Genomic DNA, 27159 nt, shown 5'->3' on the forward strand with positions numbered 1-27159 from the left:
CAACTTTACAAATATCTGTCGTCCAAAGGAGTTGTACAAGTAAAGCTTATTTCACCACAACAATATGTGATTTAAAGTTTTGTATGTTGAGGGGAAATCAAAAATTAAAATGTATTTCATTTTGAACGGTTGGTTTTAAACATTTTCTTTTATGACAAAATAATGTGTTAAAGAATCAGGTGCAACGTGGACAGCACATGTAAAGCAGAGTAAATATACATGTAGAATATGTACAAATATACATGGTAATAAATAAATACACTTTTCATACAGTTTAAAAAAGTTCACCAGATACTCAAGGGCGTCATCTTCTGGATGAATGTAGTAACATCACTGAGTTTGAACTAACCCTAACGCTTACTCTAGCTAGTATTGAAATGTGTCCAGTATTTTTATGGGGTATTTCAAATTCAGAAAACAAATGATAAATTGCTCCTGTGCTATGTTTAAAAAAGGTACAAGAAGTATTGCAATATGAGAGTGTGGTGTATTTTATGTAGAATTTAGAAATTTACTTTCTTAACCTTAACCTGTTCTAAATACACTACTTGTACCTTTTATAACTTTATTTAAATGTACAATACAAATGTAGTCCTTAAATTTAGGCAGATGCCAGATTTAAATATATAAGTCACAAAAAGAATCACAAAAACAATGAAAACAGATTAACAGAAATTAAATCAAAACACAAAATGAGAAAGAAAGAAAATATAATTAAATATGATTATTTAAATATTTCAGCAGTCTTGTTATTTTTATTTAATTACATTTGTTAATCAACACACTTTAGGGTCTTAAAATAATCTTTAAAATCTTGCAAAAGGCTTTTGGGTAATTTGGTTATCCTAAAAGGCTATTTAATAATTAACAAAAATTAACATTTTATCGTACATATTACTTTATGTTATTAGAAAACATTTATAATTTATTTAATTTCAATACAATGTTTTTTTAGGGTTAAAACCTGTTATTTCTTTCTTTCTTCTGTTATTTTGGTCTGGTTGATGACGCACTGTCCCAACAACCAATAACGTGAAGGCAAACAATGCACATGCAGTGGTCCCAGTGCCCCAATGTGTGTGTCTGTCTCTCTCTGTGTGTGTGTGTGTGTGTGTGTCAGCTGCTGTCAGGACTGAAGATCACTCACTGACATCATCAGGACTCAGATTGTGTGTCTCTTCAAGCTCTGCAATGTCAGGTGAGTGTTGTGATTCTCTCCTGTTGTTGTTGTTGTTGTTGTGTGCTTCATCCCATCTGACCCATTCCTCCCTGTTGGTTGTGTCTCATCCTGGTTTGTGTCTTTTTGTCCCAGATCAAGTAAAGGAACTCGTGTCAAAGTGTCTCCAGGCTCGGGACATGGCTTACTGTCCATACAGCCACTTCCCAGTCGGTGCTGCCATACTGACAGCAGATGGCGCTATAATCACAGGTAATAACCAACAGGTCTCTGTTCACCTTTAAAAACCTGATGTTGGAGATTGAGTACACGTTTTCAGGTACTTTTATACTACACTTTATCTCTTCTTAATTCAATAGAGTACTTTTTACTTCACTCTATTCATTGTAAAACTTTTTTACTTATAATATGTATATTGCGTTGGTAAAAGTTTGAATGAATGACTTCTACATTAATGGAAAGACTTTTAAATTGTGTTTATTTATTTATTTTTTGGTTACTGAAGTAAAAGATAAGGAAATGTTTTCTTCTACGTAAATTCATCCTTAAAATAACTGAAGAATTAAAGTGCAGTGGTAGAATACATTAATGTAAGTACATGATAATAGTAATAATATTAATAATAATAGCTTGTAATTGAATTTCATACCTCTAACACTATTTGCAGATGCAATATAATTTATACCTTCTATTCCAATTTTTTAATTAGAATTTTAAAATGTTTGTGTTAATAGAGACATATAGAAAAATGTCTTCCACTTCTGAAATTCACCAATAAAATAAATAAAATAATTAAATTTGAGTGAAGAGGTTCAATTTGACTATAAGTACATTAACGTAATATTATGATAATAATAAAAAGGATATATATATAAAACAAGGAAATGTAAAGGTAAATATTGTGAACTCTTCTTCTTCTTTCCCAGGCTGTAACGTGGAGAACGCCTCCTATGGTCTGACGGTGTGTGCCGAGCGCACGGCCGTGCAGAGAGCTGTGGTGGAGGGACACACACAGTTCAGGGCCATCGCTGTGACATGGTGAGAGTCTGTGCAGTGGCACTGTCGGCTCATGAAAAGCTCCATATGACACATATTTCTATGCATTCACCGTCTCCTCCATACAGCGACATCAAAGATCGCTTTGTTGGCCCGTGTGGAGCCTGTCGACAGGTTCTCATGGAGGTGAGGCAACTCTTTTATCACCAGTAGACAATCATTGTCCCCAGATCAGAACATCATGCACCGAAAAGACTTTCACAATCAGAGGAAGTTGTTTCTGAGCGTAATTGGAAAACTACCCTTAATTAAAAAGCATGTGGATTCAAAACTGCAACACATTTATTCTGGTTTTTGATAAGACTGGGAATGAACATGTTGGGAGTTTACATTCTACATTTGTCTGCTCAGAAACATGATTGATGCTTTATATATTGGATATATACAATCTAGAGTTTTTCTGTTACCTGAATGATTAAGTACATTTTTAAGTAGTATAGTGTTTTTGTATTCAGGCTGAAGGTGTCACCTTGTCACTCAGAAGGATCGATATGTTTGTGAAATACAGAGAAACTGTAATATAATAATAATTCATTCCTCACAATATTATTATTCCTGTTACTTTCGATCATCCTCACATGAATCCCGTCTTCCTCTCGTACATGTTGTGATTTTCTCTTTCCTCACTGTGCATCTCTGTCCTTCACCAGTTTGGATCCGACTGGATCGTGTACCTGGCCAAGCCGGACGGATCTTACAAAGAAACCAGCCTCAGTGAACTGCTGCCTCTCGCCTTCTCATCGGCACATCTCGCAAAGAACTAATGATGGATTCTCAAAAATAATACTGGTCTTATTTCTACAAAGAAAGGAAATATATTTGTTATGTTCTTCTTTGAAGTTGATTTATAGAAAATTACACATCAACAATAAAGTGTCTTTTGTCCCTTAAAGCTGTGTCTGATTCTTTTTCAATTGTTATTTATAGTAGCAGGTATAGTATTATTAAGTAGTAGTGGTAGTAGTAGTGGTAGCATGTATTATTAATATTGTTATTATTATTGCTATTATTATTATTATTATTATTTGTCGTAGTATTGTTGGTAGTAGTTATAGTATTATTGGTAGTAGTGGTAGTAGTAGTTGTATTATGTTGTTATAATTATTATTGTTATTATTTTATTTATTAGAAAGTGATTGTATCATTATTATTATAAATTCATAATAATTATCATAATTACTACTATTTTTATTTTTATTATTTTTATTTTTATTACTATAACTATGATCTGTATTATTATTATTATATTTAGTGTTTTTTATATCCACAGTTGTTCGTAAAGGTGACGTTAGAAGCCATTGTGTCACATGATAAAAGTGGGCGTGTCTTGGGGCTGTTTCCGGAAACATGGAGGCTGTTCTGAGCGATGTGGTCGCGCCGGAGGATCTTTTAGTGAGTTTCCACTTGATTCAACGTGTTTCTATTCACCACACAAACACACAAACACAACACACACCTGCCGCGAGGTCCTTGTCACACCTGGGTGGTTTGTAAACACTGACATTCAGATTAAATGTGACGTATCGAGTCGGACTTGCGTCACTTAGCATTAGATGCTAATGCTAACGATCGTGTTTTTGTGATGACAGGGTTTTGATCAGTACAGATCACATGATTGGAATGTAATGTTGCTGTGTCACTTTACTTCCTGATGTGTTTAAACCTTTATATATATAAACAGTATATATAGTTTAAACCTGACGGAGGAATCAGCTCCGAGCTTCGGGATCGACCCTTTGTTTTGTTTCTGTCGCCACAGAAGTTTGAGAAGAAGTACAACAACGAGCTGACGAAGGGAGCCGTGTCCAAAGACACCAAGTTCGAATATGCCTGGTGTCTGATCCGCAGCAGGTTCTCCGAGGACATCAAGAAGGGGATCGTGTTGCTGGAGGGTGAGTGACAGCTGGGTCTGGGTTCTGCATTCTCACAGCTACGAGATGGAGACATAGACTGTATATATAGGGATGAAGACTGTGTTAAACCTATGGAAGATAGATAGATAGATAGATAGATAGATAGATAGATAGATAGATAGATAGATAGATAGATAGATAGATAGATAGATAGATAGATAGATAGATAGATAGATAGATAGATAGATAGATAGATAGATAGATAGATAACTTTATTCATCCCCGAAGGGAAATTAAGTCGTCATAGCAGCCGGTATATTTGAATACAATAAAATACAATACAATGGAATAAAATAAAAAATATTGAGGTAGAAAGAATAAAAACAGAAACACAAGATAAATAGGTAGTTAAGGTGCAGTGGCAAGATGATGGTATTAGTACTGATGATATGACGGTAATGTTATTGTTAGACAGTATATAAAAATAGTACAGTATATATAGTATATAATATATATTTATATATGATAGTAATTATACCAATATAATAGCAGTATATAGTAATAATGGCAGCAACAGTATATATAATAATAAAAGTAAATATAATAATAATAATAACATGTACACATGTATAAATATGTGTATATAGACTTATATATACAAAGAATATACAGAGAGTATGATATAATATGATATGATATATAGTAGAGGTATAAATAAAAGTATTTGACTATACAATAGATAATATAATATACTATGAGTGTACATATATGTAGACAGAGTGTGCAAAAGACAATATTATTGTATAAAATTATATATAATATCAATATGGTTTATATTTACACATATCACATATGATGTGAAGTAAGTGTATATGTAGCGGAGTGTTGTACAGCCGTACACAGTGCAAGGAGACATGTATATTTAGTGCAGTTCTCTACTGTAAACCTGGAATATGTGGAAACACCAAAGAGGAACTTTTACATCTTTTTTGTAAAGGATGTCGATTTTACAGCTTAAAAAAATGATAACTATTACTACTATCATCATATATTTCTTTTTACTAGAACCTGACTTATGTATTTCAGTGAAATCAGCCAATATGAGCCTTTTAAAGTCATATCAGTCTGTGTGTTTATGTTTTCTGATGTTAAAAATGTATAAACAAAGCAAAATAGATATGTATTTATGTTCCAAGTCATTTTCTTAATTTAAATTCTATATATTTGGTTGGATTTGTTTTCCCAATTTCACATAAGGTGCTAATTAGAAATCAACAGATGAGCAGAATATCAGCTTGTTGTGTCAGATGCTAGTTTGCATCTTTTTCATTTTCATGGTTTGAATTTTTTCTATTTTAATTGCAGAGCTCGTTCAGAAATCCTCCAAGGACGACTCCAGGGACTTCCTGTTCTACCTGTCGGTGGCCAACTACAGACTCAAAGTTAGTGTTGTTCCCTTTTGCGAGTTTCTCTAACTCAAAGCTTTTATTATCATTTCTACCTGGACCTTCACACATTTTTTTTGTTATTTTATTTTCTCATGTAACTCTTCCTCTTGCAGGAATATGAAAAAGCCCTGAAGTACATCCGGACCCTCAAGAGGAACGAGCCGGGGAACAAGCAGGCGCTGGAGCTGGAGAAGCTCATCGTCAAGGCTCTCAAAAAAGGTAAACGAGACAATACATTTTAATAGAATGAGTTTCCTCTTAATTGATGAGTTGAGTTTTATCTACAACACGGATGTTCTCCCCATTATCACCTAGATGGCTTGGTTGGCATGGCGATCGTTGGAGGAATCGGCCTGGGCGTGGCCGGGTTAGCGGGACTCATCGGCTTGGCGGTGTCGAAGGGAGCTTCCAGATAACTGGGATGTGAGATGACGCCCCCTACTCCCACCCTGACCCTTCCCCTGCATAAAGAAATAATAAAAGCTGAGCGGAGAAAGGTTAAAGGGGCTTAACATCTTGGTTTGAACTCTAATGTGCCAGTGATTAACCTGTTCTCATATTTTAACAGGGTTGAAATTCACTCTTCATGTATACATTACTTTGCTATCTGCTCACCGTACCATAGCATGGCACCTTCATAGTCCTTATGTAAATAAAGTAGGATCAATCAGTATTTGCATTTTAGCCAAAAAAAACCTAAGTTGACATCTACATATGTTTGTAAAAATACAGATGTGGTTCTGTATTTTCATTGTTTGTTGACATGAAGGATTGTTTTGGAAAGTGTTGCTGGTGCAGAGGGAAGTTCGCCTGTGTCATGATAAAAAGGAACCGAGTCATTAGTTTCCAGGTAATAGTGACTCGGCAAAACTGCTGTTGGAAAACTGATCGCCAGCTGATGCTTTGGGGAAAGAGCTATATTTTGTTTTGTTCTGAAAACAACTTTTAAGTTGAAAGATGCAAATCCCTTATTTGAACTAAATACATTTATTCATGTGATGTGCCCTTTAAACATTCATCTGTGCTGCATTCACTCACCTGTGTTTTCATGTGGAATAAATAAACTAATTTAAATATAAAATGATTGTGGAGCTTTTCACTGACGGCACTGTTTGTATTTGAGTCCGACACAAATCCTTTGTATTGGGTAGAATATCTAAAAATTCTAGAGAATAATTATAAAATGAAATAATCAAAAGGATAAGCAGCAACGCCTCTAATTGAGAAGCTTGAAATATTTACTTTAAAATGATTGCCAATTAATGTCCTGTCAATTTACTAATCAAGCAAATGTCTATTAACTTTATTTTACTATTTCCACAGATAAACTGTTAATTGAAGGTTATTTCAAATGGCTTTTCCTAAGTTTTGTCTTGATTTACAAGTAAAGTTTCTCCTTTTTGAAATTAATTGCAGCTTTGGAAGGAGATTTTGAAATATATGTTATAACATAACAAAGCCAGTTTAACAAAGTTGTTGCATCATCTCTCATATTACTGCTAAACTTATAATCATTTATTTCACGATTTATAATCGGACATTTCTGATCCAGCACACAGGAATTCAAAGTAATCTGATCACATTTCTTGATTCAAAGTGCAATATAAGATTTATTAAGTAGATTGATGTCCTTAATTTGTAATAAAACACCTCTGGCTTATCAACATTTCACTTTAGCACACTCCCTGTGTTCTATGACACTGTCGTCTACATGAACTCGTCCCCATGAGTGTGTCCTTTATGTTCTCAGGTGTTACAAAAGGCCGGTGGGGTGATTTTCCATTTCTCTATTACTGCAGTGGAATCCATTCATCCAAAGTCATTTTCACAATGTTCTTTTATTGATGTTGCAAAGTCCAGGATACAGTCACACTCTTATCGCTGCCATTTATTGACTCTATTAAATTTACAGTGAAGCTCTGGTGGACACTGTGGGGGGGAGTCTATTAGGATCATTATCTACTTGAGACTGAGTCGTTCATAATCGCACTGGAAAACATGTCTGGCCTAGTTCAGCTTGCCGCTTCTCGCCGCTGCTCATCCTCACATCTTGACCCACAGTGTGTGTGTGTGTGTGTGTGTGTGTCTCTGTGTGTGTGTGTGTGTGTGTGTGTGTGTGTGTGTGTGAGTGGGGGGGTTGGAGCCGCCAGCCTTTACGACAGGAGGCCTTATTGAGACTATCAGTGGTGTGTGGCGTTATCAGCCTCGTGGGGTGTTACTCATTAACCCACCTGACAGCACCGAAACTCCCCCAGGGACATATCGGTGAAAACAACCATCTTCTCTGGTGTGGACGAGGTGATCGAGTGGGCGAACGCAAACACGAGGCCGGGCTGGAGGTTCCCCCCCTCCACCCCACCCCAAAAAAAAGATAGAAAAATCAATCCCATAGACAAACAGAGGAGAAGGAAATTAACGTTTCCCAACGAGACCTGGAATCGTCTCAAGACTCCTCTCGTGAACATCAATGATTCATCAGCATCAGTGTCGGGCTTCGCTTGGTTTCAGCAGCGAGGTTCATTGACCCTCCATAGCTGAGGAATATTAATGTGCAATCACCGTGAAGAGAGGAAGAACATGTGGGAACTGGGTTGTTTGGTGAAGTCACATCCTGCAGATATGTCACCGGACAGTAAATTAGAAGTTAATTGAAATTGAAGTTTGAAGACGCAGGGAAAGTACATTTTCTCACAGTCCTGTGTGCGGTTAATGTGTACGTGAGATTTATGCCTTTCTTCCGAATGCACTGATTGTGATGTTTGAAGAAGAAGAGATAAACAATATTCCTTCACCTATTCTGGATTTTTCACTTATTTCTGCAGACAAAAACGATATCAATAGTTAAAAAGGCCGTCGAGAGAATAAAATAAAACATCTTCTTCAAAGTTGCTGTGCTTTAGCAGGATGAATATTATTTTATCCATCATGCTTCAATGCACTGGATGTGTGGGACACTTGTTTTAAGGTTTTTAACAACATAAAACTACGAACTTCCTAAAAAAATACGATCGACTCCACCAAGGATTTGATGTTTGGGGATATTTGGGGAACTGATGTGTATGATTTAAGGGGACTATGCATCATTCTAGTTTCCATCCCATGGAATCAGATTTAAAATGATCTGTTGATAACCTTTAGGACCAATTAGTATAATGTAGTATTGTGCAAATTTGAAATGTTCCCCTTGACGATGGCAGTGGAGGAGATGGGATCAGCAGAGTCATAAGAAATAATCTCCTGGTTGATCTTTGTACTAAAGTTTGAACCAATCCCTTTAGTTTCTGGATAATCATCCCTACAGTCGTGCTGATAACAGATGAAACGTGAGATAACAGGAGGAGTCTTCCCTCGTCTCATCCTGTGTTCACAGGCTAACCCTGACCCTAACCCTATTTTTATTCACTAAAATGACTTCGTAAATGTTTTTAAACAGCCTGTCGAACCATGTGTATGTTACAAATTCCACTATTTATGCAAAATAGAAATAAAGCATTCTTCTTTAAGAATTGATTAAACAGGGTTTGGGCTACATCCATCTCTTAAACGTCAATTTAAATGTTTTAATTGTTAACTCTCTCTTTTCTGCTGCCTCTTGCATGTCGTGTCTCCTCATCCCTTGTTCATCCCACTTCCCTTGAATGAGACTTTTTCCTAGAAAGCACTCAACAAAGTTTACGGCCCTCTCTCCAGGTTTCCCTTTCAAAACTCACGATAAAGTAATTTTTTTAATATAGCCAAAACACACACAAACTCAACCGCAACTCCAAGTGAGCTGTAAAAATCAGCTTCGCAAACACGCTCGGCCATAAAAGGAGATGAAGTTTATGGAAGAGGAGGGGGATGTGGTGTTCTAGAGCACATCAGACGGGGGGTGGGAGAGATCAGGGCGCCGTGTTTAAATCTCTGCCTTTGTTTTGATACACACATGAGAAAGAGAGAGGCCGCCCCTCATAATTATAATAACTTTTTTATCAATAAGAAAACTTCTTAAATATACTTCCACGAAACATCTCCGTTGTTAATTTAGGAACTAACTAACTAACTAACTAACTAACTAACTAACTAACTAACTAACTAACTAACTAACTAACTTCATTGTCATGCACTTTATTTATGCACTTGAGCGAGATCCTAACAATTTTAATGACACTTATCTTTATTGCTATCACGGAAAATTGAAACTTTCCATGATACCATTCTCTGTAATCTCTTTAAATCATCTCAAATATTTGCACAGTTTAAACACATTATTTAGCGGGGGTGAGGTTGTTGGATCTTCTTATTTTTATTTCATTATTTTACAACGTTTGCTTTGTCAACTGATTTACAGTTAACAAACTCTTCTCACTCGGTTCCCAAAATTGAATCTTGGATCGGCGTCCATTTCTGGAAACTGATTCTTGAGCCTTGGATACCAATAAAGGAATTTATTGGTTTTTAAATCTCCGGGCCTCTGCTCACGTTGTCTGGGATGCAGGTGAAGATTTAGCCTGTTATTATCAGCGCTGGGAACTCGGTGTGCTCAGCGTGGCCTGGATTTGGCAACGATGACCCAGCAGTTATAAGGAGGATTATTAATGAAGGCACACAAACCCGGAAACTGCAGCAGGAACTGGACAAACCCACAACCTTTGTCTGCTGCTTATATATACTTGTGACTTTGCTCCTTAAATCAAAACAGTTAAACGCTGCTGAAACTTTTCCAAATATTATAAAACGCTGGGTGAGGCTCCGGGTCATTGTGACCTTGTGTCTTGTGGCCTTGAGCAAATCAAACTATATAACTATATAAAATATACATATCATTATGCTGTTGAATTAGTATTTGCTGCGTTAGATGCCTCTTCAATGAGAAACTTTGAGAATAAACCAGCAAATATCATCAAAAATCACCTAATAAGTCTCATTGTTCATCGATATCACTTAAAATCAGGTGAATGTGGTTAAATCTTTGCGTTCGGAGGAATTTCTTATGTAGAAAAATATGAATATGTCTAATAAACAGACCTGAAAACATACACAGTGCAGTGTCATTACACACATGAACGACCATTGGACCCTGAGAGTGAGCCGATAAACACCTGCTCAGTTTCAGGGGTGTAAAATGCAAAAAGAAAAAAAAAAAGTTGAGGAAAAAGAAGAGTGTGTGTGTGTGTGTGTGTGTGTGTGTGTGTGTGTGTGTGTGTGTGTGTGTGTGTGAGGGAGAGAGAGAGAGTGAGACAAGGGGGAGGAGAGAAAGCCAGACATAAATGATTATACATATCTGCTGAGTTGGACACATCTCACAAACGCCCCACAGACCCTCACACACACACTCACACACACTCACACTCACACACACACTCAACCAAGTCTTCTCAGATGTTCTGACTTTTCAACACAAGTCACCTCCAATCATTCCATTTCTGGATCTGGACACACTTTTGCTCGGCTGCTGGACCAAGGAGGGGGAGCATGGATCCCATCGTGGAAGTGGTGGCCCTGGTCCTGGGGTTCATTGGGTGGGCGATGCTGGGGATCGCCCTGCCCAACCGGTACTGGAGGACCTCCACCGTGGACGGGAACGTCATCACCACGTCCACCATCTATGAAAACCTGTGGATGTCCTGTGCGACCGACTCGACCGGGGTGCACAACTGCAGGGAGTTCCCTTCTCTGCTCGCTTTAAGTGGTACGTTAACAAAAAGAACAAGATTCATTTTTAATTTGTACCCTCAAAACATCAATTATAGATCACTTCGATTAAGAATAATGACAGGAAAACATATTACACAACTAGATGCACCGGGTAAAGGCCAATTTCAGGGTTTTATAGGCCCTCGGACAAAGCCAGGTAGAAGATGGTTAATCCAGCTCCTGGCTTTTGATTTCACGTCACCTCCAGGTTACATCCAGGCGTCTCGAGCCCTGATGATCACGGCCATAGCGTTTGGATCCCTTGCACTGTTTCTGGCCCTGGTTGGAGTACAGTGCTCGAAGGCAGGAGGGGAGAACTACGTCCTGAAGGGAAGGATCGCCGGCGCTGCAGGGGTCATGTTCATACTCCAAGGTAAAGATACAGCAAGGAAAATCAGTGAGATTGAATCAAAAGTCAGGAAAACTGTTCTTTCTGTTGACTCTGGTACTAATGACCTTTTCATACACCAGCATATAAATTCAGTTTATGAGGGAATATCTCCTAAAATAAATCTTTTCTCAACGATTAAAGAATATTTGTGGGATGTTTTATATCAACAGGTTTGTGCACGATGGTCGCAGTGTCCTGGTACGCCTTCAATATCACTCAGGAATTCTTCGACCCGTTCTACCCTGGGATAAGGTAAGACAGTGTTGGGCGAAGGGGTTGGAAAAGGGACACCCACCTGACGTGAGTGTTGGCTGACTGTGCACGCCGTGTGTTGCAGGTATGAAATAGGAGAGGGGCTTTACATCGGCTGGTGCTCGGCTGTGCTCGGCATCGCAGGAGGCGTCTGTCTCACCTTGTCCTGCAAACTGGGCAAAGAGGAGCAATAGTAAGTTCAAGATTAAGTGTTTGGTCCGTCTCTGTCTTTATCTACAAGATAATAACACTTTGAATTCATTAACTTAACTAAATGTTGCTTTTGTGTCCACACGTCTTAACACACCTGTTTATGGCATCAAATTGTTATCAAGTTTGAAACCAAGAGGCTTCGGCAACTACAATATATAATAAATCAGAGGCGTGGTGCTTGATTAGTCATGATTGCAATTGGTTTATTACCTGGTTACCTGTGTGAAACATTTTAAAGTTCAAATGTACAAGATCTAGAAACGTCAACTTTTTCCTTGTAAAGTCAGTAGAGTGATGGTCCTGAGCAGAGATCACAACTCACACTCCCTCTGTGTGTGTGTGTGTGTGTGTGTGTGTGTGTGCGTGTGTGTGTGTGTGTGTGTGCGTGCGAGTGTGTGTGTGTGTGATCTGAGCCCCTCTGTTAAGCTGTTCTGGCTGCATGTTTACGTTGGTGCATGTTAAACTGGGAAAGGTCAATAAAGCAAGATAGTTCCAGCCCCAATTGGCCGTTAAGTCAACATGACACCCTGATGGATGTGACAACTTTCAGAGCACCTGCACAACCACAATCCTGCTGAACCACAAACTCCATGGTTACACCTTATTTTGGGCACAGTTATGCTAAAGATTCAAGTTATGCTTAATTGCTACTTGGCAGGTTCACTGAGTCTGAGAGCTCAGAGTTGTAAAAGTCAGAGCAGCCCCCGAAATACCTCTTAGTATCTCATTTACAGCCTTACAAGGAGAATCTGACACTGAAAAGAGCACATACCAATTATAAAAGGCTGTGGAGTATCTTTATTCAGTTGTGTTTCTAGTTGTGTGTTTAGTATAAACTTTCATTGGGTTAAGCAACACCTTGCTGAGAACATAAAGGTAGAGGGGAGTAGTTGAGGCTTGAGATTCTGTTTCCAGTGCGACATCTAGTGGCAATTAATATCACACGTACAACCTTTAGTAATTCAAACGTGCAGGGGAGGAAATAGAAGAAATTGTGGAAGAGTTTTGCAGTGGAAAGAGTTTGGCGCCCTCCAGTGGTGGGACAAGAAAGCTGCTGCTTCAAATAAGCAGGACTGAACCATTTTCCACAAGAACTCAACACAGATAATAACTAAACATAACTGTCTCGTACTTTTATTGTGTAATATGCCATGTGGCATGAAAAGCACACGTGTAAATATTCCATTCCATTGAGCTGCTTCACTTTTAGGGGTATTTGTTATTGCCTGATCAGATCTAAGAAATGCTGATTGACCCCGAGGAAATTAAATATCTATTCTGTGTGATTGACATTTTTCTTTCCACCCTCTTTCCCCCCCCGCAGCCCTTTGCCGTATCAGACCAGAGGAACCGCATATTCTGGAACTGTTGCTGACAGAAGTGTGGCTGCCAGCACTTACGGCCGAAATGTTTACGTTTGAGCCGACTGTGAAAACAGAACTATGTCGATCAAATCTCCTTCATGTGGCCGGGTCACTTTCTGTTGATGCACCTGACATGTCCAAGTGTTTTCTACTCTCTGCTGAGCGTCCATGCTTCCAAACCCAGCACCACTGGACTGTAAATAACCACGATAACAAGTGTGTGTTCTGTCAAATGGAAAAGTCGCGTCCACGTTGTAAAAGTTGTACAAAGCATCTTCTCACTGTTTTAATGCACAACCAAACCCAAATGTTTGCAATGATTTTATTTATGTTCCTGTTTGCATATTTACACTCACTTATTCAGAAGTTCAATCATGTAACGATCAATATACACACTCAGACGTTTGTAAGGGGAAGGTCAAGGGCGTGATGATTCAGGTTTCTCTCTCTGTGTTGTTTTATACAGTTCTTTTTTTTTTTTTAAGATATTATCTGTGTAGGATGGTGGAGGACACGTTATCTTTGTTTGGATGATATTTCGGTTGTTGTTTTTTACGATTGCACACAATAAAATGTATTATACTTCACATTCCTCTTTGACTTTTTACAAACAGTTGCAATGTAAATGATTTTTTTCCTTTGAATTATCATAAAAGTGCAAATATATTACACAGAACGTACGTCAGTCAACCAGAATTTCACACCTATTACCAAAAATTAGACTGTAAAATGCAGAGATGATTGAATTAATTCGATTCATTTTCAAAGGGTTTTACATTTATGATTTGAAAATACTGGATATAGTAAAAATTATAATATAACAGGTGGATCAATACCCAAATAGTCTTAAATTGTTTATTATGATATGACATGACATGAAATATTCTATGGAGATTAAAACTACCTCGATTTTTTAGTTTACACAACATGGTTTGACCAAAGTTGGATGATTCGCCAAAAAAAAGGGATTTATTATAACTCTTCTGTGCATTGTCCAATCAGTCCCAAACCTATTATTATTTTTATTTATAATTTTTAAAAATATTAATATTAATATGAATATGATCCTAAAACCTTTAACTTTCAGTTTCTGTGCAAAGGAATGCCCTTCCTATTAAAATAGTCTGGCCAATGAGAGCGGCCCACGTTTCCAGACGAACCCGGATCAGCGCTGTTGTGGACCAATCACAGACATGTAGGCCAGAAAGGGGCGGGGCGGAGGTGTCCTCAGATTTGAAGTCATCAGCTGTTCAGTTTCTCTTCCGTCACTTTGCGTTTAGATGTTTTAAACTTCACGTAAAGTCCAGATGATCCAGATGTTAAAGAGGTTTTTTTAGTATTTCATAGAGGAGGGGAGCGGAACCTTTCTGTGGCGTATCTGATTTCCAGCCGGACCACTGTCACGCACGGGTCGTAAATACAGCTCTCCGGCTCCGGCAGGCACACAAGCGATGAGGAGTTCCGGCAGGACACCCCTATTTCAATGAGGCACAGCGGGGGTTCGAGTCCAGGAGCCGGGGTGAAGGAGTGAACCAGAGCCGGGGGTTCGAGTCCAGGTTCCGGTGTGAGGGAGTGAACCAGAACCGGGGGGATGGAGTCGTGTGGCCGGGCCGGACTCAGCGGGGTCCTGTGCTCCCTGTCACTGCTGTGTGTCATCCTGGACATCCAGCTGGACGGTGAGACTCCATTACACACACACACACAAACACACACCAGGACTCACACCCACTGACTCACACACACTTACAGCTGGGTTGTGTTATGATGACACTTGTTTAAAGTTCCTCGGATCCGGAGGGGACGTTAGCTGATGTGACAAGTTCACAGGATGTCACCTGATCCAACACATTAAAGGTCCGGTGGGTAAGATGTAGGTGAAAAGGATCTATAGGCAGAAATTGAATTTCTAATAATCCTAGAGATGATTTTACTAGTGTCATTTATCTTAATTGAATAAATTGTTGTTGTTTTTTAAGCCTAGATTAAGCCCTTTATATTTAAATACCTTATATTTACATCAGGGAAGGGTCCATGTTTTTTGACAGTGGCCCAAACTGGACAAAATAAACCTTTTGAAGTTTTTATGACAGCTAAGGTCTACCTCAGGTTCTCCTCCATGTTTGGAAGGGAAGGGTGAGGTCAGGTGTTCAGCTGCAATGCGCAATATTACCACTAGATGTCACTAAATTCTGCACAATGAACCTTTAAAGGTTCTGCTGCAACCTACAGTTGTCATAAAAACTCAAAAGAGGTTTAGTTTGTCTAGTCTGGGCTACTGTAAACATGGCTGCCTTCATAGAGAGGACCCGCACGTATTTAAAAAACACAAATGAAAACAATACTAGGATTATTTTTTATTCAATATAAGCCAATATTTGCCTTTCACTTAAATCTTACACACTGGACCTTCAAATTCCTGAAGAGTAAAAACATGTACTTAAACTTATTGATCCCAAAATATTGATATAAAGTAGCCATACACGAAAATATATTATATAATACAAATACATGTATCGATCAGTATATTAGTCTATACTACATGCAGATCACAAACAGATTTAACTGCTTGAATGCGATGACACCGGTAGCGTTTAGAGTTAAAGACGTGAAGAAACAGACAAACAGGACAAAATTAAACAGTTGCAGTATTTATTTATTTTCTGCCCTCCAGCCGCAGCTCATGCAGTTTTATATTTCAGGTGTCTTGGGGGCGACTCAAGTTGAGATCGAGCACCACTTGGAAATGGGCCGCAAACTTTTGGCAGCCGGTCAGCTGGCTGAGGCCTTGTCCCACTACCACTCTGCTGTGGGTAAGGTTACACACGGCGACACGCAGACACACACACACAGATGGATATATTTCCACCGCTATCTGACATTTACAGTCTGTATCTTTGCTCTTTTAAAGATAATCCGACTCACTGATGTTTGTTTTGATATTTTCCAGAGGGAGACTCTAAGAATTACCTGACCTACTACAAGCGAGCTGCGGTTTTCCTGGCGCTGGGAAAATCCAAATCCGCCCTGCCCGACCTGACCAGAGCCATCCAGCTCAAGCCTGACTTTTTGGCTGTAAGCTCAGCTGCTCACTCGCCACCAGAAAGATGATCAGTCTCTAAAATCTTGTTTGTTGTCTCCTGGGGATCTCTCTCACCACCTCTTCTTGTCATCCCTTTACATTCCTCCACTTTCAGGCCAGGTTGCAGAGAGGGAATATCCTGTTAAAGCAAGGCAGCACACAGGAGGCATTGGAGGACTTTGAAGCAGTGGTGAGTTAAACGTTTCCTAGCCTAAATCACCGTTCTTATAATTTTAATGTTTTGTCAGGATGTCGTTAAAGGAGAAATTTATCATTTTTTAGCTGCAGCGCTCTCCAGAGCATGAAGAAGCTCACATCCAGTTCCAGAACGCCAACGAGCTGGAGGAGCTGCAGGAGGCCGCCCATGCTGCGTACCACCAAGGAGACTACAACGCTGCCATCCACGAGCTGGAGAGAGTCATTGAGGTGTGTGTCAGCTTGTAGTGGCGTCTACAGATCGGGTCAGGTGGAGGAAGATGGCTGAAAGCTTTTAAATTCTTTGCATAGTTGAATGAATTTGCATATTTCTGCTCACCTCCTTTCTCCAGTTGTCTCCCTGGGATCCTGAGTCGCGGGAGCTTCGTGCAGAATGCTACATCCGAATGGGGGAGCCGCAGAAAGCCATCCAGGATCTGACGCCCACAGTGAGGCTGCGCAACGACAACCGCGCCGCCTTCCTGAAGCTCAGTTTGCTCCACTACAGCCTCGGAGAGCACCACGACTCTCTCAAGTGAGCTTTTTCAAACAAGACGTGATTAGGCAGACATGCAAAAAAGCTCATTTCCGTCTTCAGAGCGGCCTCTGTACTCAGGATTTGTTTAAAGTCAAAATATACAGTAGCTACCTTTGCACCACCTGCTCCTCTCATCCTTCTGTCCGTCCTTCTCTGTGCAGTCACATCCGAGAGTGTCTCAAGCTCGACCAGGATGACAAGGAGTGTTTCAGCCACTACAAGCAGGTGAAGAAACTCAGCAAACAGCTGGACGCAGCAGAGGAGCTCATTCATACGGAAAGGTCGGTTCTTCTGTAGGATTTTTTCCCTTGTTCCTCCTGAATTATAATCTTCTTCGTACATCTTGACAGTTGTTTAACCATGGTTTTATTTATTTCACGCATCTGAAACGGAAACAACTTTTTATTCTCTCCCTGCAATTAGGTATCAGGTGGCCATTGATAAGTATGAGTCAGTGATGAAAACGGAACCTGACATTGTTTACTACACCAACCTGGCCAAAGAGAGGATCTGCTTCTGTCTCGTCAAGGTAAGGGAGAGAGAGTTTGAACTCTTAAAGGTCTGGGGGGATTTCTTGCCAAGAGATAGTAATTTTCTTTGTGACAAATGGTGAAGAAGAGGAGAAACTTTTAAATAGTCAGTTAGAGGTTTATGGCACGTCATTTCCTTGAATGCATGTTTTCTTAGGTGTATGCCAGGTCAGATTGTAGCTTTCCACCTCGGCTGGTACGTTTAAGTCTTTCTATCTGAAATATCTCGTGCTCATCACCAACTCTAGCTCAAGTTGGCTCCGGAGGCGATAGACGCATGTTCAGAAGCCCATCAGAGAACCCCCCGCAACACCAACGTCCTCCGAGACCGAGCGGAGGCGTTCATCCTCAACCAGGACTACGAGAAAGGTAACAGCTCTACCAATGAGAATAAACCTGCAGCAAAACTGGTTTAGAACAGGAAGCAGAGCGAGGAATCTCAATAGAATGAAAACAAGTATGTGGTGGACGAACACCTACCATGTGATCATGTATAAAATGTCTTTTCCGTGTTTTTGCCTCAGCGGTGGAGGACTACCAGGAGGCGAGAGAGTTCGATAGCGAAAGCAACGAAATCAGAGAAGGACTGGAACGAGCACAGAAAATGCTCAAAGTCTCCCGGAAGCGAGACTACTATAAGATCCTCGGTGTCAGCAGGTAACCGCCTCACTTCCTGCTTCACTCTATGTGTCGGACGTGTGATTCATGAGCGTATGAAAGAGTTTGATTTACTTCCTGTGGACTGACATCCAGGCCACTGCAAATCACATGGACTGATGAACTTTCTGTTTTTTCAGGAATGCCAACAAGCAGGAGATCATCAAGGCGTACAGGAAGCTGGCACAGCAGTGGCACCCGGACAACTTCCAGCTAGAGACCGAGAAGAAGGAGGCGGAGAAGAGATTTATCGAGATTGCGTCAGCGAAAGAGGTTCTAACCGACCCAGGTCAGGAGCTCACTACTGCATTCTAATATGAGGAAGAGTCGGTTTCAACAGAGTTCAGTTTATGTGTAATGTTCAAGGGTACGTTAGTGACTCCACTCTGTGATTTCTCACTTCATATGTGTGAAAAAGCAAAAGGTTGTACCGTGGTTAAGGGCAGTAAGAGAGATATTATTCCTGTAGCTGTTTTGCTGAAGAATATGTTCATAATTCTATTATTTCAAAGTGTCCTTATTCGAGTAAATTTCTACCAGGTCCTCTCAGATCCACTTATGTCTTTGAGGAGGGATTTGTCTTTTCGCCATCTTACATCTTTGTCCCCTTCCTTCCTGTTGTCTTGCCAGAAATGAGGCAGAAGTTTGACGCTGGCGATGATCCACTGGACCCAGAGAACCAGCAGGGTGGTGGAGGACAACAGAACTGGCCTTTCCACTTCAACCCGTTTGATTCTGGAGGCAGCTACAGCTTCAAGTTCCAGTACAACTAGACTGACTCGGAGGACTTTACGGACACACCGACGGTTGGAGGGGTGGGTGGGGGACATTTCGGACGGAGGAGACATTGAGAGAAGATTAATGGAGGCGTCTTTCTCCAGAACTTTTGTTTCATCCTGGAATCAGTTTTGTGCGTTACTGATTATTTTTTTCATGCCGTGTTTGGACGGCAGAGGTTTGAGCTTTTTAGTAAAAGAACCTGGACATTTTACCACAAAACTAAGGACAGTGACTTGTCGCTACGATCGTTAGGAACAAAACGGTGATGGTTGAAGGCATTGGTCTTCTTTTATGTTTTTGGGACGTCTGCTCTTATTACTTATTTCTCTCTTTGTGCCATTTTTTAAGACTTTATTGAGGAACTCCATTTTTTAAAATGCAGTAGCTTCTGCTTGGACAGAGATGTCTGTCGGTTTGTTGGTTTTCTTCGCGGTAATCTCTAGGAATCAAAATGTTTACTGATCTCAGTCGATACTTTCACAACGTCAAGCAGCTCCTCCCCAGAGAAACTAGATCTGTTGCTTCTACTGAAATCAAAAGTCACATGTTGTTGAGCTTCTATATTAATGTGAAACTCTTACAGGAAACTTGTTGCTGTAGAAGTCCTGAAATCCTACAGATCTTAAATCACTGTAGCCGCTCTGTGAATGTTTAAAATTTTGCTTTAAACTACCATAGAGTTTTCCTTTGTACAGTTACTGAATTGGAATAACGTGTAAAGTTTAGCTATAAATATACATTTTTACATGGGCCATATATTGAACTGTACGATGGAGTATTAGGAAAAAAAATTGAGATTTTGGGTAAACATTTGTGATTTATTTAGAAATAAGTCATCAATTTACGTGAAATACAGAAAACTAATTTGGAAACTACAAAACCTTTTCAACATCCCAGATGTTAAACGAGCTTTCACAATCTTTTTCAAAATCGTAATACTTATTATGATGTGAACCATATGAGCCAAAAGATTAAGTATGTTATTTGTGAAACCTCCAGTGAAGTAGAACAAGATCATCCTCATCACAGGCTGATTTTCTAATATTTCCCTCTAAAATGACACATCACCTAAAATGAGAACTTAATTCTCATAATCTACGATGTTCTTTCTCTAAGTGGCCCCGAATACTCCATCATACAACTGTAGACATTATGGCCGTAACCAGATTTGAAAAGTGGCTTGAAAACAAAAGGAAGTAACATATAGTTCACTATTTATTGCACAAAGTTGTGGCCACTGATGACTGAGTGAAGAACTGTTTTATTTCTCGTCTCCATTTGACTCTTTTCTAAGCAAATCTTTGAAGTTATGCACTTTGACTGTATTTGAAAAAAGAAAACACTCCGTGTGCTCCACCCTGAAATGTTACTGCAGAGATTATTTACAAACCGGGTGTGTCTTCAGTGGCTTATCGGATGGTGTCATAGATTAGGTCACAAAGAAAGTACACATGTCTAATGTTATACTGGATTTGGTCCAACAGGTTGCACTGAGGCACAAACTAAAGGTGGAGTCAAACTACTTTACTAATTCGGATTAGTTTTACTGACTTGAAAGACACAACCGTTTGAACCATGAGGTTTTTTTTCTCAGTTTGTTTTTGCACAATTTAAGTTATTCTGTCAAGTGACTGAACCTGTATTGAATCCCATCTACTTTTAAAACATTGTGTGAGGACATGTTGGCAGGCTCTTTGTATTTAAATCAACCGGGTAGGACTGTTTGGTTTCTGGGGTTTTTCCTGTTGTAAGCAACACCGATTGTATCTGTTGCCAAGCAGCTGACATGTTCAAGTGTATTAAAATACTGACACAATCAAACGTCCTCATTCTGTACAACATAATTTGAGGGGAGAAGGGAAAGCAACACAAATGGTGTCAAATACAGCTATTTATTTATAAAACATCACAACAAAGACATTTCCTGTACAACACACTGAAACACCTTTTCCACACATATCAAGGTATCTGCTGTTTGCCCATTTCTTATCATACACACATGCTGTTGCTGTACAGCTGACACAGCTTCTTCAACCATGGAGGAACGTGGTTAAATCCAGGATTCTGTAAAATCCTCCACAGCACATGTCCTGAGGTCTCTGGGCTCAGCCACAACCTCACGTCATGGCTCCGTGAGCGTCAGTCACATGAATGCAACACGAGTGTTGCTCAAGCAGCCAGGGGTCCGTCAGTGGTTCACCCCAAATCCGTCTGTGTCCTCCAGACTGTCGGCCTCCACCTCGATGGAAACCACGTGGTGACCGGGGATCATGGCCAGGCCCAGGACTCGGGGTTCACCCTGGGAGAACGTGTCTGCGGAAATAATATCAAGAAAAATCCAGTTGAATTATTCTGAATCTTAAAATGTGAGCATCTTAACAGCTATTATATTTACTGTTGCTGCCATTATTACTATATACTGCTAGATATACTGTACTATTTTTATATACTGTCTAACAATAACATTACCATCATATCATCAGTACTATTACCATCATCTTGCCACTGCACCTTATCTACCTATTTTATTTTATCTTGTGCTTCTGTTTTTTATTCTTTCTACCTCAATATTTTTATTTTATTCTATTGTATTGTATTTTATTGTATTCAAATATACCGGCTGCTATGACGACTTAATTTCTCTTCGGGGATGATAAAGTACTCTATCTATCTTATTTACATTTGCTCCTTCCTTTTCAGAACTCACTTTGTTCTCAAATAACATATCACATTTTAACCCTTAAAGTTTATTCCTGACCTTGGGAATAACAATAAGTAAAGTAGAATTAAATTTCCATGTCTACGTAGGGGAAAAAGGAGAAATTCAATCAAAGTGCAGTTATCAAAGTCAGATGAGAGCAAATGACCAAGATCATGCATTTCAGTCAAGTAGTCGGTCAGAGCAATTAAGATATGAATAACTAATAATTATTTGGCTAGCAAGAGGCTCACGGTTGATTATTGCTGTTGCTGTATTAGTGTTTTCTGCCATGATATCACTCTCATGCAGGTGAAACAGTTTGTTACTCTGGTGTCAAACTGCTTCACGATGGAAAGAGCTCTTTAACCTGTGGATTTGAGGAACTCCTGCGCCGAGCCCAGGATGACGTTGCAGTCCCGGTCCGTGCAGAGGAAGAGTCCCACCAGCGTGCGTCCGTCTGTCATGCGGATCTTCATGTTCTTGTTCAGGAGCCCCTCCAGCTTGTGCCTGGCCTGGTAGGACAAGGGCATTCCAGGCTGCTCCTGTTTGTGGACAAAAAAGACACAATGGACTTTAGTGTATATTTAATTAAAGCTGTTAATTGGTACTTTTTTAATTAATGACCAAAATAACATGTACATTGGACGCTTTTTTTAATGGTTTTCTATTTTATCACTTTAAAGAAGCTGAGAAATACAATTGAGCTCTGATTATGATATATATTTATTTATATTACTGACAATAATCTGCAATAGATTCTGAGACACATCTGTGTTTGCTGTCCAGTTAGCATTGATAAACACATGTTTTATAATCATACACACTCCGGAACATGTACTCTGTATGACCTCAGATTAATATATACATAATAAAGTTATATATGCAATCATAAACTGGTAAATCCTATTAAATACACTATGTTTAACAGGTGTAAAGATAGTGGTGCAAGCTAACTCGTTAGCCACCAGCTACATGTTAAACTATAACCGATGCCTTGATGCTAATAAAGTGTGTTTCAAGTCAAACTGGTTTATTCAGTCATTTAAAGTTAGAACAATAATATAAAACTATAAATATTTACTACATACGTGACTGGAAGGACCGTTTTCCTCAATCATTGTCGCCATGGCCGCTTCCTCTTCTCCTTCTGCGTTTACACACGGACGGATTTCACTGACGGACCAGGCCCCGAAACCGGAAGCTCAGTATCCAGTTGTTTTTTTAAAGGGAACGACGCGTGAATAAAACATTTAGATTTAAGATGAAAGTTAAAAAAAATGAAGAGAAGCAGCGAACCGGCAGAATATTAAAGAGAAGAGAAGAGGTGAAAAGAAACAGGAACTAACTTTTACACGTAAGAATTCATCGTTTAAAGCAATTAAATATTCACACTTGACTTTTAGCATCTTTTTAGCTAATTGTGTTGATGGAGTCATGTTTTTCAGACACACAAATATTTTCACATGAAAGTAAAGTTACAAGTTAAACTTAAAAGTTATTGAAAAACACGATATGATGATTCAAAGCTTTTCAGGTGTGTGTGCATTGGGCTGAACTGCGGCCACAGGTGGTGAGAAGAAGAAGAAGAAGAAGAAGAAGAAGAAGAAGAAGAAGAAGAAGAAGAAGAAGAAGAAGAAGAAGAAGAAGAAGAAGAAGAAGAAACAGAAGGAGGTGACTAGATTTATTTTCCATGTCCTCACAGGGACTTCACACAATATAGTTTTTAAAGTTTTTAAGTTTATTACGATAGAAAGAGCTTATTATTCAATTATAGTCCAGTGCAATACAAAATCAGCCCACACACACACACACACTCAGAATCAACACACACACATTATAGAAAAGTCCAGTGAGTCAGGTAACACAACAATGGCCATATTAGATCATTTATTTAGCTGATAATAATTTTGAATAGTCATTTTTAAGAGATCTATCATCTTATTTCATTCTCCTTCAAGTCTCCTGAACAAGTTACAGTCTCACTTTAAACAACAATTTCCAGAGGAGACAAATGTTTAAACCGTAAAGTTTCTATTGTGGTGTATCCGTCCACATACTGTCAATCTAGCCTTATCATTTGTGAAACAAGTTAAGATATGATTAGACATAATAGGATGGAAAACTGTAAAAAGGCCAAAACAGGAGTAACCACACATCTAGAAAAATATATATGATTCAATATATAAAGATATATTTTAACTTGGTCATGATAGTGTAAGGTACAGAGTGTAAAGTGAACATAAAATTGTGGAATTGTGTGGGTGCACATTGGTTTCACACTGAGTATGAATAAGATGTTATTGTTTGGTTAAATTCATCAATGAGCAGCAGTTTTCAGCCACATCCCTGATTTACTAACGTGTTTATCTTCTCCTCTCAGACCCAAACCTCAACAAGATCCTTGAATCTCCAGACGAGGGTTCGTCCTGCACCTGCTCCTGAACGTTTGAGGGATGAATTTTGAAAGGTGGCACCTGGACATCACAGGAGCTGCTGCTGGAGGTGAATGACATTCCAATCATATAATACAGATAACTCCATATACTGTATCTTGACACCTGGGTAACATACGTGAAATACAATACAATAGAATAAAATAAAAAATATTGAGGTAGAAAGAATAAAAAACAGAAGCACAAGATAAAATAAAATAAAATAGGTAGATAAGGTGCAGTGGCAAGATGATGGTAATAGTACTGATGATATGATGGTAATGTTATTGTTAGACAGTATATAAAAATAGTACAGTATATATAGCAGTATATAGTAATAATGGCAGCAACAGTAAATATAATAGTAATATAATGATAATAAGTATAACATGTACACATATATAAATATGTGTATATAGACTTATGTATACAAAGAATATACAGAGAGTATGATACAATATATGATATATAGTAGAGGTATGAATATATGTAATATATCCTTTTTTATTTAAATCTGTATATGAGTGGACTTATGAGGCAATAGATGAGATTTAAACAGTGTTTTGTGTAGAAAATGAAACGTGTCCTTCAGAGTCTGTGAATCTGAAACAGCCCAAGACTCATAATTGGATTATTAGCTGACTCATGCTCCACTAGAACACATGTGAGACTTTTACATGGAACGCTTAGTTGGAATATGTCAGGCTGACATTCTTCTTCGCATCCCCTCCTGCACGGGGGGTGATTTAATCATGATCTGCTCGCTCGCTGTCTCGCTCGCCCGCTCAGCTCTGAGCCGCTGTCTCCCTCTGTGTTCTGTCACATTGCATAAAATCTGTGTTAGCTGGAGTGCAGTACCCAGGGGAGGCGCTTCTCCCTCTCATCTCCGACATGTCTCCCCCCCGCCAAACGGACACGGGGGTGGGTTGGTGGCGGAGGGGGAGGAGGGGGGGGGGGGAAGCAGTCACAGCAACAGCACAGTAGTGCAGTGTGTCAGGGCCGCCAGCATATCTGGCTCTCCCATAGTGTAGACACGTCGTCAGACACATGCACAGTCACTGCTACAGATACCCCCTCCCTACACACACACACACACACACACACACACACACACACACACACACACACTGGGATGCTGTGGGTGAGGATATATAAACTACACACATACACTGCGGCCGTCTCGCCAGCCGCACAATCTGGCAACTGCAGACACATCAGTGGCCAGAGGCTTTCAGGGATGGGAGGTGGGAACATCTCCCCCCCCCCTCCCACTCGTGTTTCTTGCATCGCACTCTCTCTCTCTCTCTCTCTCTCTCTCTCTCTCTCTCTCTCTCTCTTGGCAGATGTGGTCGTTGGATCTGACAATAACAAATTCCTCCCTTCTCATTTGTGGCCGTGTGCGAGCCAGTAGCTGTTCAGACACCTGTTGCACCAGAGATAGAGAGAGAGAGGGAGAGAGGGAGAGAGAGGATGAGGAGAGTGCACAGCCGATGATGCATAATTGAAATGCTTGTTTACATGGTTTCCAGTTATTGGAATGAAAGCCGTGGCTGACAGAGTTGCAGGTGAGGAGAGGAGGCAGAAGTCGTGGTTGACTCAGAGTAGCGGAGGTATGGAAGGATGAGCTGTCATGATGCAACACGTTCAAATGGAGACTCTCACCTTCTGTCACGTTGTTGTCACTTCTCTCTTTTCCCTCTTTCTTGTCACATTAGACAGAAATATCCAGGGTTGGTACGTCACTCTTTGAAAAGTTGTTGCAACAATTCAATTAATTCTAGTTTCTGGGATTTGAAATGGTGTCATTCAAGGTTTTGGACTTAGGTTAAAACCAAAAGTAACATTTGCAGTAACAAAGAGAGTCCCCTGAAACACTCCTGGTTACAGTTCAGCTGTGATTTCATGCTTATTAGGTCCTTTTCTAATTGCTTTTCAATAACCTACTGCAAAAAAAACGTTGTGGCAACCATTTATGAGCATAAGAGCATAAGCAAGACTTTTATTTCCATTGTAGTGAATCAGAATCTTAAGAAATATCCTATTTACCTGTGGGAATAAGTTATAGTTTTCATATAGCTTTCTTTACTCTAGATAAACTTTGACTGTGTGAGTCAGATTTGAGTTATTCTCTGACCTACAACTCCATCTACACCTACTGTCGAAGCAAAACCATTGTGTTCAACTATGAGGACGTTTCCTTGATTCTCTTTCTCCTTGGAAGGAAAAGCAAACTGAAGCAGCTGAATGGAATCCAGCCCTAATGACTTCATATACGAGTTACACGTGTGCTTTTTCCTACTGAGACGATGTCTAATAGGGAAAGAGGTCAGTGCGACATCACATCAGGCTGCTCAGATGTGTTAGTCATCAGGTAAATACACTGTAATACAAGGTTTTCTGTCCAGCTACTGTTTCAGACTTTCATTAGAGTCATAAGAACAAAGGCCTCTTCTAATAATGGACTTTTGCTGCTCTGACTAAATATTCAGTGGTTATACCGTATAATTACTGCATTAGTTGTTGCAGGTTTAATAAGCTTCTCCTGTTAGAATGCTTTAAATCTTTAAAATCCTTATTCCTGCATGACATTTTCATTCCCTGAACCCACACGGCTGCTCCTCCATGTTTTGTGTGTGCACCGGTGTCCCACTGTCTCCTGTCTGACCTCCTGTTTCATCCAGAGGGGTTTTTGAATGTGAGCAGCAAATCAAAATTGCTTTTTCTCCAAACACACACGAGCCCAGAGCAGAAACCGAGGGCTGGCCGGGGTGTGTAGGGATTCCACTCGGCCTTCTGCGTTTTATCACAATCCGATTT

The 27159-nt window shown here is 39.6% G+C and overlaps 5 protein-coding genes across 5 annotated transcripts; 4 read left to right on the forward strand and 1 right to left on the reverse strand.

Moving 5' to 3' along the window:
- Nucleotides 1-1079: 1079 nt before the first annotated feature.
- Nucleotides 1080-3125, forward strand: zgc:103586. Its single transcript, XM_061066068.1, has 5 exons — nt 1080-1198; nt 1313-1429; nt 2104-2215; nt 2302-2359; nt 2884-3125. Exons 1-5 carry the CDS (start codon nt 1192-1194, stop codon nt 2995-2997), a joined length of 408 nt encoding a protein of 135 aa, XP_060922051.1. The 5' UTR covers nt 1080-1191; the 3' UTR covers nt 2998-3125.
- Nucleotides 3126-3554: 429 nt separating this feature from the next.
- Nucleotides 3555-6615, forward strand: fis1 (fission, mitochondrial 1). The gene is made up of 5 exons (XM_061066016.1): nt 3555-3625; nt 3993-4125; nt 5452-5528; nt 5648-5753; nt 5850-6615. The coding sequence occupies exons 1-5, from the start codon at nt 3581-3583 to the stop codon at nt 5948-5950; spliced, it is 462 nt and encodes a 153-aa protein (XP_060921999.1). The 5' UTR covers nt 3555-3580; the 3' UTR covers nt 5951-6615.
- Nucleotides 6616-10836: 4221 nt separating this feature from the next.
- On the forward strand, nt 10837-13988 carry cldn15a (claudin 15a). Its single transcript, XM_061066399.1, has 5 exons — nt 10837-11205; nt 11419-11583; nt 11772-11853; nt 11939-12046; nt 13391-13988. Exons 1-5 carry the CDS (start codon nt 10989-10991, stop codon nt 13485-13487), a joined length of 669 nt encoding a protein of 222 aa, XP_060922382.1. The 5' UTR covers nt 10837-10988; the 3' UTR covers nt 13488-13988.
- Nucleotides 13989-14670: 682 nt separating this feature from the next.
- Nucleotides 14671-21030, forward strand: dnajc3b (DnaJ (Hsp40) homolog, subfamily C, member 3b). Its single transcript, XM_061066177.1, has 12 exons — nt 14671-15106; nt 16130-16240; nt 16378-16502; nt 16625-16699; nt 16792-16935; nt 17058-17239; nt 17404-17523; nt 17666-17771; nt 18021-18141; nt 18297-18429; nt 18570-18718; nt 19060-21030. The coding sequence occupies exons 1-12, from the start codon at nt 15022-15024 to the stop codon at nt 19200-19202; spliced, it is 1494 nt and encodes a 497-aa protein (XP_060922160.1). The 5' UTR covers nt 14671-15021; the 3' UTR covers nt 19203-21030.
- Nucleotides 21031-21087: 57 nt separating this feature from the next.
- On the reverse strand, nt 21088-23078 carry naa38 (N-alpha-acetyltransferase 38, NatC auxiliary subunit). The gene is made up of 3 exons (XM_061066178.1): nt 22999-23078; nt 22278-22452; nt 21088-21522 (listed from the first exon to the last, which is right to left on the reverse strand). The coding sequence occupies exons 1-3, from the start codon at nt 23035-23037 to the stop codon at nt 21398-21400; spliced, it is 339 nt and encodes a 112-aa protein (XP_060922161.1). The 5' UTR covers nt 23038-23078; the 3' UTR covers nt 21088-21397.
- Nucleotides 23079-27159: the final 4081 nt, after the last annotated feature.

The sequence above is a fragment of the Limanda limanda genome, chromosome 22 (assembly GCF_963576545.1).
Source record: "Limanda limanda chromosome 22, fLimLim1.1, whole genome shotgun sequence".
Lineage (NCBI taxonomy): Eukaryota > Metazoa > Chordata > Actinopteri > Pleuronectiformes > Pleuronectidae > Limanda > Limanda limanda.